At 47.3% G+C, this 18,640-nt stretch overlaps 1 protein-coding gene across 1 annotated transcript in view; it reads right to left on the reverse strand.

Annotated features, from left to right (window-relative positions):
* The window catches only part of LOC139367797 (FYVE, RhoGEF and PH domain-containing protein 1-like), a 62,224-nt gene that overhangs the window by 34,725 nt on the left and 8,859 nt on the right, over positions 1–18,640 (reverse strand). The window contains exons 5-6 of the mRNA XM_071106132.1: positions 18,491–18,640; positions 11,032–11,170 (exon numbers count right to left, since the gene is read on the reverse strand). The exon at positions 18,491–18,640 is cut by the window's right edge and continues 7 nt beyond it. Coding sequence (XP_070962233.1) covers positions 11,032–11,170; positions 18,491–18,640 — 289 coding nt within the window. The remainder of the gene's footprint in view (positions 1–11,031; positions 11,171–18,490) is intronic.

Here is an 18,640-nt window from a genome sequence, read left to right on the forward strand (position 1 = left end):
CCCAGGTGGCTTGTGGCAAACTTTAAACTACACTTTTTATGGATATCTTTAAGAAATGGCTTTCTTCTTGCCACTCTTCCATAAAGGCCAGATTTGTGCAATATACGACTGATTGTTGTCCTATGGACAGAGTCTCCCACCTCAGCTGTAGATCTCTGCAGTTCATCCAGAGTAATCATGGGCCACTTGGCTGCATCTCTGATCAGTCTTCTCCTTGTATGAGCTGAAAGTTTAGAGGGACGGCCAGGTCTTGGTAGATTTGCAGTGGTCTGATACTCCTTCCATTTCAATATTATCGCTTGCACAGTGCTCCTTGGGATGTTTAAAGCTTGGGAAATCTTTTGGTATCCAAATCTGGCTTTAAACTTCTTCACAACAGTATCTCGGACCTGCCTGGTGTGTTCCTTGTTCTTCATGATGCTCTCTGCGCTTTTGACGGACCTCTGAGACTATCACAGTGCAGGTGCGTTTATACGGAGACTTGATTACACACAGGTGGATTGTATTTATCATCATTAGTCATTTAGGTCAACATTGGATCATTCAGAGATCCTCACTGAACTTCTGGAGAGAGTTTGCTGCACTGAAAGTAAAGGGGCTGAATAATTTTGCACGCCCAATTTTTCAGTTTTTGATTTGTTAAAAAAGTTTGAAATATCCAATAAATGTCGTTCCACTTCATGATTGTGTCCCACTTGTTGTTGATTCTTCACAAAAAAATACAGTTTTATATCTTTATGTTTGAAGCCTGAAATGTGGCAAAAGGTCGCAAAGTTCAAGGGGGCCGAATACTTTCGCAAGGCACTGTATATTTGTCTTTATATAAGACAATGCTGTTAAATAGGAAGAAGTAATTTAATCTGTTTTTAGATAGATTTTAGATTGATATTGCTAGCCTTTACAAAAATTAATTTGTTGCGGCAAACTTCCTGCAGGTTTGTGACAAATTCTCTGTAAACTAAATAGTGTACCACAAAATATTTGCCAGAAGTTTGCAAATGTTGTTACCAGTATTGAATCTGCTGCCAACCTTTGGCAACAATAATTTGTATTTCCACTAGTGGCAAACTGTTCACCAGAGGGTTTTTTCTGTGGAAAACCTGTGGAAACAAGTTCCAAGACCAGTAACCAATCAGGGAGTTTAGAAACTTTAGAAACCAATCAGGGAGTTTAGAAACTTTGAAACTGCATATTTTATTTAGACAGATTAAGGGTGTTTTGGCTGATGAAAACAGTAAGTAGCAAATGTTACGAATTTTGAATTTGATGGTCATTATTGTATTTTTTTATTTATTTTATTTGTACATACCTGATCTACCTGTAACCTGATTTTTGTCATCTCTGTCTACTACCCTTCTACCTTTTAACTCTTGTTCTCCTGTTCTCCAGGACCTAGGGGTTCTGCCCAACACCCAGACCCAGAACCACCTGATGTCCTCCATTTCCTGTTCTCCAGGACCTAGGGATTCTGCCCAACACCCAGACCCAGAACCACCTGATGTCCTCCATTTCCTGTTCTCCAGGACCTAGGGATTCTGCCCAACACCCAGACGTGGATCCACCTGATGTCCTCCATTTCCTGTTCTCCAGGACCTAGGGGTTCTGCCCAACACCCAGACCTGGATCCACCTGATGTCCTCCATTTCCTGTTCTCCAGGACCTAGGGGTTCTGTCCAACACCCAGACCTGGATCCACCTGATGTCCTCCATTTCCTGTTCTCAAGGACCTAAAGGGTTCTGCCCAACACCCAGACCTGGATCCACCTGATGTCCTCCATTTCCTGTTCTCCAGGACCTAGGGGTTCTGCCCAACACCCAGACCTGGATCCACCTGATGTCCTCCTTTTCCTGTTCTCCAGGACCTAGGGGTTCTGCCCAACACCCAGACGTGGATCCACCTGATGTCCTCCATTTCCTGTTCTCCAGGACCTAGGGGTTCTGCCCAACACCCAGACGTGGATCCACCTGATGTCCTCCTTTTCCTGTTCTCCAGGACCTAGGGGTTCTGCCCAACACCCAGACCCAGAACCACCTGATGTCCTCCTTTTCCTGTTCTCCAGGACCTAAAGGGTTCTGTCCAACACCCAGACCTGGATCCACCTGATGTCCTCCATTTCCTGTTCTCCAGGACCTAGGGGTTCTGGCCAACACCCAGACGTGGATCCACCTGATGTCCTCCTTTTCCTGTTCTCCAGGACCTAAAGGGTTCTGTCCAACACCCAGACCTGGATCCACCTGATGTCCTCCATTTCCTGTTCTCCAGGACCTAGGGGTTCTGGCCAACACCCAGACGTGGATCCACCTGATGTCCTCCTTTTCCTGTTCTCCAGGACCTAGGGGTTCTGCCCAACACCCAGACGTGGATCCACCTGATGTCCTCCTTTTCCTGTTCTCCAGGACCTAGGGGTTCTGTCCAACACCCAGACCTGGATCCACCTGATGTCCTCCATTTCCTGTTCTCCAGGACCTAGGGGTTCTGGCCAACACCCAGACGTGGATCCACCTGATGTCCTCATTTTCCTGTTCTCCAGGACCTAGGGGTTCTGTCCAACACCCAGACGTGGATCCACCTGATGTCCTCTTTTTCCTGTTCTCCAGGACCTAGGGGTTCTGTCCAACACCCAGACCTGGATCCACCTGATGTCCTCCTTTTCCTGTTCTCCAGGACCTAGGGGTTCTGTCCAACACCCAGACCTGGATCCACCTGATGTCCTCCTTTTCCTGTTCTCCAGGACCTAGGGGTTCTGTCCAACACCCAGACCTGGATCCACCTGATGTCCTCCTTTTCCTGTTCTCCAGGACCTAGGGGTTCTGTCCAACACCCAGACCTGGATCCACCTGATGTCCTCCATTTCCTGTTCTCCAGGACCTAGGGGTTCTGTCCAACACCCAGACCTGGATCCACCTGATGTCCTCCATTTCCTGTTCTCCAGGACCTAGGGGTTCTGCCCAACACCCAGACCTGGATCCACCTGATGTCCTCCTTTTCCTGTTCTCCAGGACCTAGGGGTTCTGCCCAACACCCAGACGTGGATCCACCTGATGTCCTCCATTTCCTGTTCTCCAGGACCTAGGGGTTCTGCCCAACACCCAGACCTGGATCCACCTGATGTCCTCCTTTTCCTGTTCTCCAGGACCTAAAGGGTTCTGTCCAACACCCAGACCTGGATCCACCTGATGTCCTCCATTTCCTGTTCTCCAGGACCTAGGGGTTCTGGCCAACACCCAGACGTGGATCCACCTGATGTCCTCCTTTTCCTGTTCTCCAGGACCTAAAGGGTTCTGTCCAACACCCAGACCTGGATCCACCTGATGTCCTCCATTTCCTGTTCTCCAGGACCTAGGGGTTCTGGCCAACACCCAGAAGTGGATCCACCTGATGTCCTCCTTTTCCTGTTCTCCAGGACCTAGGGGTTCTGCCCAACACCCAGACGTGGATCCACCTGATGTCCTCCTTTTCCTGTTCTCCAGGACCTAGGGGTTCTGTCCAACACCCAGACCTGGATCCACCTGATGTCCTCCATTTCCTGTTCTCCAGGACCTAGGGGTTCTGGCCAACACCCAGACGTGGATCCACCTGATGTCCACCATTTCCTGTTCTCCAGGACCTAGGGGTTCTGGCCAACACCCAGACGTGGATCCACCTGATGTCCTCCTTTTCCTGTTCTCCAGGACCTAGGGATTCTGCCCAACACCCAGACGTGGATCTACTTCCGGCGCCGACAGAGATGGCCGCCTCGCTTCGCGTTCCTAGGAAACTATGCAGTTTTTTGTTTTTTTACGTGTTATTTCTTACATTAGTACCCCAGGTCATCTTAGGGTTCATTACATACAGTCGAGAAGAACTACTGAATATAAGATCAGCATCAACTCACCATCAGTACGACCAAGAATATGTTTTTCGCGACGCGGATCCTGTGTTCTGCCTTACAAACAGGACAACGGAGTGGATCCTATGCAGCGACCCAAAAAAACGACTCCGAAAGAGAGGGAAACGAGGCGGTCTTCTGGTCAGACTCCGGAGACGGGCACAGCGCGCACCACTCCCTAGCATTCTTCTTGCCAATGTCCAGTCTCTTGACAACAAGGTTGATGAAATCCGAGCAAGGGTAGCATTCCAGAGGGACATCAGAGACTGTAACGTTCTTTGCTTCACGGAAACGTGGCTTACTGGAGAGACGCAATCCGAAGCGGTGCAGCCAACAGGTTTCTCCACGCATCGCGCAGACAGGAAAAAACATCTTTCTGGTAAAAAGAGGGGCGGGGGCGTATGCCTTATGACTAACGTGACATGGTGCGATGAAAGAAACATACAGGAACTCAAATCCTTCTGTTCACCTGATTTAGAATTCCTCACAATCAAATGTAGACCGCATTATCTACCAAGAGAATTCTCTTCGATTATAATCACAGCCGTATATATCCCCCCCCAAGCAGACACATCGATGGCTCTGAACGAACTTTATTTAACTCTCTGCAAACTGGAAACAATTTATCCGGAGGCTGCATTCATTGTAGCTGGGGATTTTAACAAGGCTAATCTGAAAACAAGACTCCCCAAATTTTATCAGCATATCGATTGCGCAACCAGGGGAGGAAAGACCTTGGACCATTGTTACTCTAACTTCCGCGACGCATATAAGGCCCTGCCCCGCCCCCCTTTCGGAAAAGCTGACCACGACTCCATTTTGTTGATCCCTGCCTACAGACAGAAACTAAAACAAGAGGCTCCCACGCTGAGGTCTGTCCAACGCTGGTCCGACCAAGCTGACTCCACACTCCAAGACTGCTTCCATCACGTGGACTGGGAGATGTTTCGTATTGCGTCAGATAACAACATTGACGAATACGCTGATTCGGTGTGCGAGTTCATTAGAACGTGCGTTGAAGATGTCGTTCCCATAGCAACGATTAAAACATTCCCTAACCAGAAACCGTGGATTGATGGCAGCATTCGTGTGAAACTGAAAGCGCGAACCACTGCTTTTAATCAGGGCAAGGTGTCTGGTAACATGACCGAATACAAACAGTGCAGCTATTCCCTCCGCAAGGCTATCAAACAAGCTAAGCGCCAGTACAGAGACAAAGTAGAATCTCAATTCAACGGCTCAGACACAAGAGGCATGTGGCAGGGTCTACAGTCAATCACGGACTACAGGAAGAAACCCAGCCCAGTCACGGACCAGGATGTCTTGCTCCCAGGCAGACTAAATAACTTTTTTGCCCGCTTTGAGGACAATACAGTGCCACTGACACGGCCTGCAACGAAAACATGCGGTCTCTCCTTCACTGCAGCCGAGGTGAGTAAGACATTTAAACGTGTTAACCCTCGCAAGGCTGCAGGCCCAGATGGCATCCCCAGCCGCGCCCTCAGAGCATGCGCAGACCAGCTGGCCGGTGTGTTTACGGACATATTCAATCAATCCCTATACCAGTCTGCTGTTCCCACATGCTTCAAGAGGGCCACCATTGTTCCTGTTCCCAAGAAAGCTAAGGTAACTGAGCTAAATGACTACCGCCCCGTAGCACTCACATCCGTCATCATGAAGTGCTTTGAGAGACTAGTCAAGGACCATATCACCTCCACCCTACCTGACACCCTAGACCCACTCCAATTTGCTTACCGCCCAAATAGGTCCACAGACGATGCAATCTCAACCACACTGCACACTGCCCTAACCCATCTGGACAAGAGGAATACCTATGTGAGAATGCTGTTCATCGACTACAGCTCGGCATTCAACACCATAGTACCCTCCAAGCTCGTCATCAAGCTCGAGACCCTGGGTCTCGACCCCGCCCTGTGCAACTGGGTACTGGACTTCCTGACGGGCCGCCCCCAGGTGGTGAGGGTAGGCAACAACATCTCCTCCCCGCTGATCCTCAACACTGGGGCCCCACAAGGTTGCGTTCTGAGCCCTCTCCTGTACTCCCTGTTCACCCACGACTGCGTGGCCACGCACGCCTCCAACTCAATCATCAAGTTTGCGGATGACACAAAAGTGGTAGGCTTGATTACCAACAACGATGAGACGGCCTACAGGGAGGAGGTGAGGGCCCTCGGAGTGTGGTGTCAGGAAAACAACCTCACACTCAACGTCAACAAAACTAAGGAGATGATTGTGGACTTCAGGAAACAGCAGAGGGAACACCCCCCTATCCACATCGATGGAACAGTAGTGGAGAGGGTAGCAAGTTTTAAGTTCCTCGGCATACACATCACAGACAAACTGAATTGGTCCACTCACACAGACAGCATCGTGAAGAAGGCGCAGCAGCGCCTCTTCAACCTCAGGAGGCTGAAGAAATTCGGCTTGTCACCAAAAGCACTCACAAACTTCTACAGATGCACAATCGAGAGCATCCTGGCGGGCTGTATCACCGCCTGGTATGGCAACTGCACCGCCCTCAACCGTAAGGCTCTCCAGAGGGTAGTGAGGTCTGCACAACGCATCACCGGGGGCAAACTACCTGCCCTCCAGGACACCTACACCACCCGATGTCACAGGAAGGCCATAAAGATCATCAAGGACATCAACCACCCGAGCCACTGCCTGTTCACCCCGCTATCATCCAGAAGGCGAGGTCAGTACAGGTGCATCAAAGCTGGGACCGAGAGACTGAAAAACAGCTTCTATCTCAAGGCCATCAGACTGTTAAACAGCCACCACTAACACTGAGTGGCTGCTGCCAACACACTGACACTGACTCAACTCCAGCCACTTTAATAATGGGAATTGATGGGAAATAATGTAAATATATCACTAGCCACTTTAAACAATGCTACCTTATATAAATGTTACTTACCCTACATTATTCATCTCATACGCATACGTATATACTGTACTCTATATCATCGACGGTATCCTTATGTAATACATGTATCACTAGCCACTTTATACTATACTATGCCACTTTGTTTACATACTCATCTCATTTGTACATACTGTACCCGATACCATCTACTGTATCTTGCCTATGCTGCTCTGTACCATCACTCATTCATATATCCTTATGTACATATTCTTTATCCCCTTACACTGTGTACAAGACAGTAGTTTTGGAATTGTTAGTTAGATTACTTGTTATTACTGCATTGTCGGAACTAGAAGCACAAGCATTTCGCTACACTCGCATTAACATCTGCTAACCATGTGTATGTGACAAATAAAATTTGATTTGATTTGATTTGATTTGACCTGATGTCCTCCTTTTCCTGTTCTCCAGGACCTAGGGGTTCTGTCCAACACCCAGACCTGGATCCACCTGATGTCCTCCATTTCCTGTTCTCCAGGACCTAAAGGGTTCTGCCCAACACCCAGACCTGGATCCACCTGATGTCCTCCATTTCCTGTTCTCCAGGACCTAAAGGGTTCTGCCCAAAACCCAGACGTGGATCCACCTGATGTCCTCCATTTCCTGTTCTCCAGGACCTAGGGGTTCTGGCCAACACCCAGACGTGGATCCACCTGATGTCCTCCTTTTCCTGTTCTCCAGGACCTAAAGGGTTCTGTCCAACACCCAGACCTGGATCCACCTGATGTCCTCCATTTCCTGTTCTCCAGGACCTAGGGGTTCTGGCCAACACCCAGACGTGGATCCACCTGATGTCCTCCTTTTCCTGTTCTCCAGGACCTAGGGGTTCTGCCCAACACCCAGACGTGGATCCACCTGATGACCTCCTTTTCCTGTTCTCCAGGACCTAGGGGTTCTGTCCAACACCCAGACCTGGATCCACCTGATGTCCTCCATTTCCTGTTCTCCAGGACCTAGGGGTTCTGGCCAACACCCAGACGTGGATCCACCTGATGTCCTCCTTTTCCTGTTCTCCAGGACCTAGGGGTTCTGCCCAACACCCTGACGTGGATCCACCTGATGTCCTCCTTTTCCTGTTCTCCAGGACCTAGGGGTTCTGTCCAACACCCAGACCTGGATCCACCTGATGTCCTCCATTTCCTGTTCTCCAGGACCTAGGGGTTCTGGCCAACACCCAGACGTGGATCCACCTGATGTCCTCCTTTTCCTGTTCTCCAGGACCTAGGGATTCTGCCCAACACCCAGACGTGGATCCACCTGATGTCCTCCTTTTCCTGTTCTCCAGGACCTAGGGGTTCTGTCCAACACCCAGACCTGGATCCACCTGATGTCCTCCATTTCCTGTTCTCCAGGACCTAAAGGGTTCTGCCCAACACCCAGACCTGGATCCACCTGATGTCCTCCATTTCCTGTTCTCCAGGACCTAAAGGGTTCTGCCCAACACCCAGACGTGGATCCACCTGATGTCCTCCATTTCCTGTTCTCCAGGACCTAGGGGTTCTGTCCAACACCCAGACGTGGATCCACCTGATGTCCTCTTTTTCCTGTTCTCCAGGACCTAGGGGTTCTGTCCAACACCCAGACCTGGATCCACCTGATGTCCTCCTTTTCCTGTTCTCCAGGACCTAGGGGTTCTGTCCAACACCCAGACCTGGATCCACCTGATGTCCTCCTTTTCCTGTTCTCCAGGACCTAGGGGTTCTGTCCAACACCCAGACCTGGATCCACCTGATGTCCTCCTTTTCCTGTTCTCCAGGACCTAGGGGTTCTGTCCAACACCCAGACCTGGATCCACCTGATGTCCTCCTTTTCCTGTTCTCCAGGACCTAGGGGTTCTGTCCAACACCCAGACCTGGATCCACCTGATGTCCTCCTTTTCCTGTTCTCCAGGACCTAGGGGTTCTGGCCAACACCCAGACCTGGATCCACCTGATGTCCTCCATTTCCTGTTCTCCAGGACCTAGGGGTTCTGCCCAACACCCAGACCTAGATCCACCTGATGTCCTCCATTTCCTGTTCTCCAGGACCTAGGGGTTCTGCCCAACACCCAGACGTGGATCCACCTGATGTCATCCTTTTCCTGTTCTCCAGGACCTAGGGGTTCTGCCCAACACCCAGACGTGGATCCACCTGATGTCATCCTTTTCCTGTTCTCCAGGACCTAGGGGTTCTGCCCAACACCCAGACCTGGATCCACCTGATGTACTCCATTACCAACCACAATACAACTTTTCATTTACATCACCTACAGCTACTGTTATTGTCATGTTGTCATTATCTGATAAGAAACTTTTCTTGCTCTGTCATACTGGGCACATAATATGTGAGCTAAACAGATGAACTAAAAACACGAGCACTGCCAACGCTCAGAACAAAGAGAGCAGCAGTGCCTGGACTTCACCGTCTCCCTCTTCAAGTCCCACTTCTGAGACTAGCTGCCTGTTGAGAACAAGTGACAGGCAGAACCTCCCACCCACACAGCACTCACCTCTCCACTCTGTTCTACACACCAGAATGCACTATTTCAGTCTGTGATTGCCATGTTAGTGTACAAAAAATGTGTGAAAATAAATTAATGACACACCTGCACCACAAAAATCTTAAATATTGCCAGTTTGGTATTCACAGCTGTTTCACAAGGAGCTCGTTATTGTTAATTGTAAGGTATCCCTTGATGGTATTTGTTAGTTCAACATTGTTCATTATTGTATCCTAGGACCTAGAATAGGTACACATTCAACCACAAGGGGGTGCTAACGAGCTATTGGAGATAGATAAAAAAAAAAAAAAAAATCATAACATTTTTTAAAATTTATTTAACCTTTATTTAACCTTTATTTAACTAGGCAAGTCAGATGCACAAAATAAAAACATGCCAGCCCGTGTATATCAAATGGATTTGCAGATGAATGTAAATAAGCTGACTTTCTGATCGGTAAGGTAAAGTAACTTTAACGTGTCAAGCAGATTACACGCCTTCTTTTGCTATTTCCAAAACGTAGCAACGTTTAACACGTGGATTTCATGTTGTTGAAATGTTAAAGGTGCAATATGCAGAAATTGCTCTGTCATTTCCTGGTTGCTAACATGTCTAATATTTTTTGTTTATGTGACAAAAACAAGCAATTCATAGTGTAGAGAATCATTGTACAATCTAAACGGCTGTAAAATATATTTTCAATAACAGTAAATGTTGTATTTACAGCTGTTTGACGCAAAACCAAAAGTAAAAGACGCAAAACAGAAACTTAAAGAACGGGAAGCATAGAAATAGCCCACCTAGAAGAGATCCTCCCCTTCTTAGACTTGCTTTCAGCGAGAATGACAGATCTATAACTCACATTTCTATGTGAATTCAGTCAGGTCGCCCAAAAAGTTACATATTGCAAGGTACCCAAAAGTACTGTAGTTTGAAGTAATGTTTTAATCTTCTTCGCTAAACAAATCTCAATAAAACAGAGAAATTGTAGTGGAAATCAGCTTGGTTTACATAGCGGGGTTGAAAATAAAGTCATTTTGGCTGTAATGATCTCCAAAATTCGACCCATTAGGTCATCACACCGTTGATATAGTGTTGTGATGCAGGGGGGCATATTGATGGGCTTTCTCTATTTAAAAGGGGTTCCATTTCTTCTTCTACTACTTCTATGAGGAGGTAAACAAACTGAAATGGTGCATACTGCCCCCTGGAGGGTGATGTCTGAACAGGTTTAAAGACAAGGTTGATGTTTTACTGCCCCCTGGAGTTATGGAATGTTTGAAGAGTAGTTTAACTCATTGGCTGACCCTTGCCACTACACACACACACACACCCACCCTTCACACCACTACACACACACACACACACACACACACTCACACACACACACACACACACACACACACACACACACACACACACACACACACACACACACACACACACACACACACACACACACGTGTGTGTGTGTGTGTGTGTGTGTGTGTGTGTGTGTGTGTGTGTGTGTAGTGGTGTGTGTAGTGGTGTGAAGGGTGTGTGTGTGTGTGTGTGTGTGTGTGTGTGTGTGTGTGTGTGTGTGTGTGTGTGTGTGCGAAGGGTGTGTGTGTGTGTGTGTGTGTGTAGTGGTGTGAAGGGTGTGTGTGTGTGTGTGTGTGTGTGTAGTGGTGTGAAGGGTGTGTGTGTGTGTGTATAGCAGTGCATGACGCAGGACCGGGATGGGTTCAAACACTCACTCTGTGCATCCTTAAAGTCATCATGGTCGCCAGGGAGACGGTGCAGGTAGTCTTTCAGCAGCAGCTCGTAGCGAGGGATCCTCTGAACCGGCTCCAACATGTGGTGCTGTAGGGTCAGGTTACCACAGCGCTCCTCTCTCTGAGGACACACACACAGAGGAACACAGGTTACCACAGCGCTCCTCTCTCTGAGGACACACACACAGAGGAACACACATACACAGAGACACACACACACACACACACACACACACACACACACACACACACACACACACACACACACACACACACACACACACACACACACACACACAGAGAGACACACACCACACAGGAAGCTGTTGAGCGTGAAAAACCCAGCAGCGTTGCAGTTCTTAACACAAACCGGTGCGTCTGGCACCTACTACCATACCATACTACCACCTACTACCATACCCTGTTCAAATGCATTTTAATATTTTGTCTTGCCCATTCACCCTCTATATGGCACACAATCAATGTCTCAATTGTCTCAAGGCACAAAAAAATCATTATTTAACCTGTGTACCTACTCCTCTTCATCTACACCCCAACTGGCAGCCTGGGGTTTTATATGGACCTAGAAAGTATTCAGACCCCTTGACTTTTTACACATTTCGTTACGTTACAGCCTCATTCTAAAATTGATTCTGGATATTAGAGCAAAAAAAACAAGTCACTCCTCAGTAAAAGGCACATGACAGCTCGCTTGCCAATAGGCATGAGAAACAAGATTTTCTGGACTGATGAAACCAAGATTGAACTCTTTGGCCTGAATGCCAAGCGTCAGGTGGAAACAAGACACCATCCCTACGGTGAAGCATGGTGGTGGCAGCATCATGCTGTGGGGATATTTTTCAAGTCAGGGACAGGGAGACTAGTCAGGATCAAGGGAAAGATCAACAGAGCAAAGTACAAAGAGATCACTGTTGAAAACCTGCTCCAGAGCGCTCAGGACCCCAGAGTAGGGCGAAGGTTCACCTTCCAAAAGGACAACGACCCTAAGCACACAGCCAAGACAACGCAGGAGTGGTATCAGGACAAGTCTCTGAATGTCCTTGAGTGGCCCAGCCAGAGCCCGGACTTAAACCCGATCGAACATCTCAGGAGAGACCTGAAAATAGCTGTGCAGGGACGCTCCCCATCCAACCTGACAGAGCTTGATAGGATCTGCAGAGAAGAATGGGAGAAACTCCCAAAATACAGGTGTACCAAGCTTGTAGCATCATATCTAAGAAGACTCGAGGCTGTAATCGCTGCCAAAGGTCCATCAACAAAATACTGAGAAAAGGATCTGAATACTTGTGTAAATGTTATATTTCAGTTATTATTATTTATTTCCTGGAACACACACTCAAAACAGTTCTGGGACACTGTAAAGTCCATAGAGAATAAGAGCACCTCCTCCCAGCTGCCCACTGCACTGAGGATAGGAAACACTGTCACCGCCGATAAATCCACTATAATTGAGAATTTCAAAAAGCATTTTTCTACGGCTGGCCATGCTTTCCACCTAGCTACCCCTGCCCCGGTCAACAGCACTGCACCCCCCCACAGTACCTCGCCCAAGCCTTCCCCATTTATCCTTCTCCCAAATCCAGTCAGCTGATGTTCTGAAAGAGCTGCAAAAACTGGACCCCTACAAATCAGCCGGGCTAGACAATCTGGACCCTTTCTTTCTAAAATGATCTGCCGAAATTGTTGCAACCTCTATTACTAGCCTGTTCAACCTCTCTTTCGTGTCGTCTGAGATTCCCAAAGATTGGAAAGCAGCTGCGGTCATCCCCTCTTCAAAGGGGGGACACTCTTGACCCAAACTGCTACAGACCTATATCTATCCTACCCTGCCTTTCTAAGGTCTTCAAAAGCCAAGTCAACAAACAGATTACTGACCATTTCGAATCCCACCGTACCTTCTCCGTTATACAATCTGGTTTCAGAGCTGGTCATGGGTGCACCTCAGCCACTCTCAAGGTCCTAAACGATATCTTAACCGCCATCGATAAGAAACAATACTGTGCAGCCGTATTCATCGACCTGGCCAAGGCTTTCGACTCTGTCAAATACCACAACCTCATCGGCAGACTCAACAGCCTTGGTTTCTCAAATGATTGCCTCGCCTGGTTCACCAACTACTTCTCTAATAGAGTTCAGTGTGTCAAATCGGAGGGCCTGTTGTCCGGATCCCTGGCAATCTCTATGGGGGTGCCACATGGTTCAATTCTTGGACCGACTCTCTTCTCTGTATACATCAATGATGCTGGTGCGATCGCTGCCCGCACTTGCCCGCCTGTCCAACATCACTACTCTGGACGGTTCTGACTTAGAATATGTGGACAACTACAAATACCTAGGTGTCTGGTTAGACTGTAAACTCTCCTTCCAGACTCACATCAAACATCTCCAATCAGACTTCAAATCTAGAATTGGCTTCCTATTTTGCAACAAAGCATCCTTCACTCATGCTGCCAAACATACCCTCGTAAAATTGACCATCCTACCGATCCTCGACTTCGGCGATGTCATTTACAAAATAGCCTCCAACACTCCAACACATAAATTGGATGCAGTCTATCACAGTGCCATCCGTTTTGTCACCAAAGCCCCATATACTACCCACCACTGCGACCTGTACACTCTCGTTGGCTGGCCCTCGCTTCATACTCATCGCCAAACCCACTGGCTCCATGTCATCTACAAGACCCTGCTAGGTAAAGTCCCCCCTTATCTCAGCTCGCTGGTCACCATAGCAGCACCCAACTGTAGCACTCGCTCCAGCAGGTATATCTCTCTGGTCACCCCCAAAACCAATTCTTCATTTGGCCTCCTCTCCTTCCAGTTCTCTGCTGCCAATGACTGGAACGAACTACACAAATCTCTGAACCTGGAAACACTTATCTCCCTCACTAGCTTTAAGCACCAACTGTCAGAGCAGCTCACAGATTACTGCACCTGTACATAGCCCACCTATAATTTAGCCCAAACAACTACCTCTTTCCCTACTGTATTTATTTATTTTGCTCCTTTGCACCCCATTATTTCTATCTCTACTTTTGCACATTCTTCCACTGCAAAAACTACCATACTACCACTACCATTTTTACTTGCTATATTGTATTTACTTCGCCACCATGGCCTTTTTTTTCCTTTACCTCCCTTATCTCACCTCATTTGCTCACATTGTATATAGACTTATTTTTCTACTGTATTATTGACTGTATGTTTGTTTTACTCCATGTGTAACTCTGTGTTGTTGTATGTGTCGAACTGCTTTGCTTTATCTTGGCCAGGTCGCAATTGTAAATGAGAACTTGTTCTCAATTTGCCTACCTGGATAAATAAAGGTAAAATAAATTTTAAAAAATGTCCTTGAAAAAACAAATAAAACCTGTTTTTGCTTCGTCATTATGGGGTATTTTGTGTAGATCGATAACGAAAAAAATACAATTTAATACATTTTAGAATAAGGCTGTGATGTAACAAAATGTGGAAAAAGTCAAGGGGTTTGAATACTTTCACATTGTAGGTTTTGACAATACATCCCCAGGAGTCACACACTACAGAGGAGTCACCATAGACTATATATCAGCTACAGAGGAGTCACCATTGACTATAATATCAGCTACAGAGGAGTCACCATAGACGATATACCAGCTACAGAGGAGTCACCATAGACGATATACCAGCTACAGAGGAGTCACCATAGACTATATACCAGCTACAGAGGAATCACCATAGTCAATATATCATCTTATCTATCTATGGGATCCACACGCTCCGACAGACAGCAGGGTACAGTACAAGGCTGCTGGTGGTTCTAATCAGATTGATCAGGTCTGTAACCATGTTAGTATTCAGTAAGAGTAAGCTATGAGCAGAGTGTTTGAAGTAGGGGAGATCCTCTGTCTGATAGGTCATTAGTATTCTACTGGCTGCTCTTTTTCCAACAACATGACTGGCTCGCAGCCCCACCACCTAGTTACCAGTCATATTAACCTGACTGGCTCCAAGTCCCACTACCTAGTTACCAGTCATATTAACCTGACTGTCTCTAACTACCTAGCTACCAGTCATATTAACCTGACTGGCTCCAACCTTCTAGTTACCTGGCTCCCACCACCTAGTTACCAGTCATATTAACCTGGCTGGCTCCAACCTTCTAGTTACCAGTCATATTAACCTGACTGGCTCCCACCACCTAGTTACCAGTCATATTAACATTACTGGCTCCCAGTCCCACCACCTAGTTACCAGTCATATTAATCTGACTGGCTCCCAGTCCCACCACCTAGTTACCAGTCATATTAATCTGACTGGCTCCCAGTCCCACCACCTAGTTACCAGTCATATTAATCTGACTGGCTCCCAGTCCCACCACCTAGTTACCAGTCATATTAACATTACTGGCTCCCAGTCCCACCACCTAGTTACCAGTCATATTAACATTACTGGCTCCCAGTCCCACCACCTAGTTACCAGTCATATTAATCTGACTGGCTCCCAGTCCCACCACCTAGTTACCAGTCATATTAACATTACTAGCTCCCAGTCCCACCACCTAGTAACCAGTCATATTAATCTGACTGGCTCCCAGTCCCACCACCTAGTTACCAGTCATATTAACATTACTAGCTCCCAGTCCCACCACCTAGTAACCAGTCATATTAATCTGACTGGCTCCCAGTCCCACCACCTAGTTACCAGTCATATTAACATTACTAGCTCCCAGTCCCACCACCTAGTTACCAGTCATATTAACATTACTGGCTCCCAGTCCCACCACCTAGTTACCAGTCATATTAACATTACTGGCTCCCAGTCCCACCACCTAGTTACCAGTCATATTAATCTGACTGGCTCCCAGTCCCACCACCTAGTTACCAGTCATATTAACATTACTAGCTCCCAGTCCCACCACCTAGTTACCAGTCATATTAATCTGACTGGCTCCCAGTCCCACCACCTAGTTACCAGTCATATTAACATTACTGGCTCCCAGTCCCACCACATATTAATCTGACTGGCTCCTAGCTACTCGTCATATCAGGGAAAATATTATAGAACCTCATGTATAATTTAATCAATTCAGAAAGACTGATATTCATATTCTTTACACATTACACTACAATGAATGCTCACAGTCACTGGGGGATTCAATCCTGACAGTGGACGTGTGCATTCGGCTTTATCACACGTGTAATGAACATGTGTAAGGACATCCTGTTTACACCAGGAGACTCAGGCTGCCAGATCCAGAGTGTGGTATTGAATATTACCCATCATCCCCCTGGAAAGGAAATCTGTTCATGCTATTTACACTGCCAGGTATAAAAACATATCCCATTTAATTATATTAAAAAAATATTTAACTAGGCAAGACAGTTTTTATAACGACGGCCTACACCAGGCCAAACCTAGACAATGCTGGGCCAATTGTGCGCCGCCCTATGGGACTACCAATCACGATCGGTTGTGATACATGCCTGGATTCAACCAGGGTGTCTGCAGTGACGACTCAAGCACTGAGATGCAGTGCCTTAGACAGCTCCACTCGGGAGCCCCATGTCCATTGACTTCAGCATAAATATATTTTAACCATGTATCATGACACAGCACATCTGCTCAATTCCCTTAATACACCCCAATACTGCAACAATGATCTGGATACATACAGGACATTATACTGAAGGACATTAGGCTTTAGTCAACATTATACTGAAGGACATTAGGCTTTAGTCAACATTATGCTGAAGGACATTAGGCTTTAGTCAACATTATACTGAAGGACATTAGTCTTTAGTCAACATTATACTGAAGGACATTAGGCTTTGAGTTTGTACAGAAAAGAGTAGGAGATGTTACGGGAAAGAAAGAGAGAGAACATGTATAGCTTTGCTTGTTCCAGGACAGACACACGGCCAGAACAGACACACAGCCAGAACAGACACACAGCCAGGACAGAAACACAGCCAGGACAGACACACAGCCAGGACAGACACACAGCCATGACAGACACACAGCCAGAACAGACACACAGCCAGGACAGACACACACAGCCAGGACAGACACACAGCCAGAACAGACACACAGCCAGAACAGACACACAGCCAGAACAGACACACAGCCAGAACAGACACACAGCCAGGAGAGACACACAGCCAGGAGAGACACACAGCCAGGACAAGGCCATCAACAAACTAACATGGTCCAAGTACACCAAGAGAGCCATGAAGAGGGCACGACAAAACCTCTTCCCCCCTCAGGAGACAGAAAAGATTTGGCATGGGTCCTCAGATCCTCAATAGGTTCTACAGCTGCACCATCGAGAGCATCCTGGTTGCATCACGGCCTGGTGCATCACGCCCCCCCCCCCCCCCCCCCCCCCCTATTTTACGCTGCTGCTAATCTCTGTTTATTATCTGTGCATAGCCACTTTAATAAATCTACCTACATGTACATACTACCTCATAGTCTCGCTATTGTTATTTTACTGCTGCTCTTTAATTATTTTGTATTGCATTGTACTGCATTGTTGGTTAATTAAGTAAGTAAGCATTTCACTGTAAGGTGTTGTATTCGGCGCATGTGACAAATACAATTTGATTTGATTTTACACACAGCCAGCTGGGACTCTTTATTGAGGAAGCTGAGAGTGTGAAAGAGCTGCTAGAGACAGGTTTAGGGCCTGGGTTACGGACAGTGTTTTATATATATCCATAACCCCTGACCCAAGGCTAGAACCTGGATGTCCTTTAAAGGAAAGGGGGATACATAGTCAGTTGTACAACTGAATGGATTCAACTGGGTTGGATTAAAAGTCTTCCGCATTTAACTCAACCCCTCTGAAACAGAGAGGTTCGGGTGGCTACCTAAATCGACATCCACATCATCGGCGCCCTGGAAACAGTGGGTTAATGCCTTGCTCAGGGGCGGAAAAACAGATCTTTACCTTATCAGCTCAGGGATTCGATCCAGCAACCTTTCGGTTATTGTTCCAACACTCCTATCCACCAGGCTACTTAACCTAGCCCCTTAACCCTGGACAGGTTTTACAGGCCACCTACCTGAATGTCCCGTTAACCCCTTAACCCTGGACAGGTTTTACAGGCCACCTACCTGAATGTTCCTTTAACCCCTTAACCCTGGACAGGTTTTACAGGCTACCTACCTGAATGTCCCTTTAACCTAACCCCTTAACCTTGGACAGGTTTTACAGGCCACCTACCTGAATGTCCCTTTAACCCCTTAACCCTGGACAGGTTTTACAGGCTACCTACCTGAATGTCCCTTTAACCTAACCCCTTAACCTTGGACAGGTTTTACAGGCCACCTGCCTGAATGTCCCTTTAACCCCTTAACCCTGGACAGGTTTTAAAGGCCCCCTACCTGAATGTTCCTTTAACCCCTTAACCCTGGACAGGTTTTACAGGCCACCTACCTGAATGTGGTGGACGATGGCTTTGAACTGGGATGACCTCTCCATCCAGGTGTTGACCAGCTCCATGGCCCGGTCAAAGTTCTTCACGTACTCTCCGTACATCTTCAGGAAGGGGGCTAGCTTCTGCAGGATGTCCCCGATGCGCGGGTT

This window comes from Oncorhynchus clarkii, chromosome 16 (assembly GCF_045791955.1).
Source record: "Oncorhynchus clarkii lewisi isolate Uvic-CL-2024 chromosome 16, UVic_Ocla_1.0, whole genome shotgun sequence".
Taxonomy (NCBI): domain Eukaryota; kingdom Metazoa; phylum Chordata; class Actinopteri; order Salmoniformes; family Salmonidae; genus Oncorhynchus; species Oncorhynchus clarkii.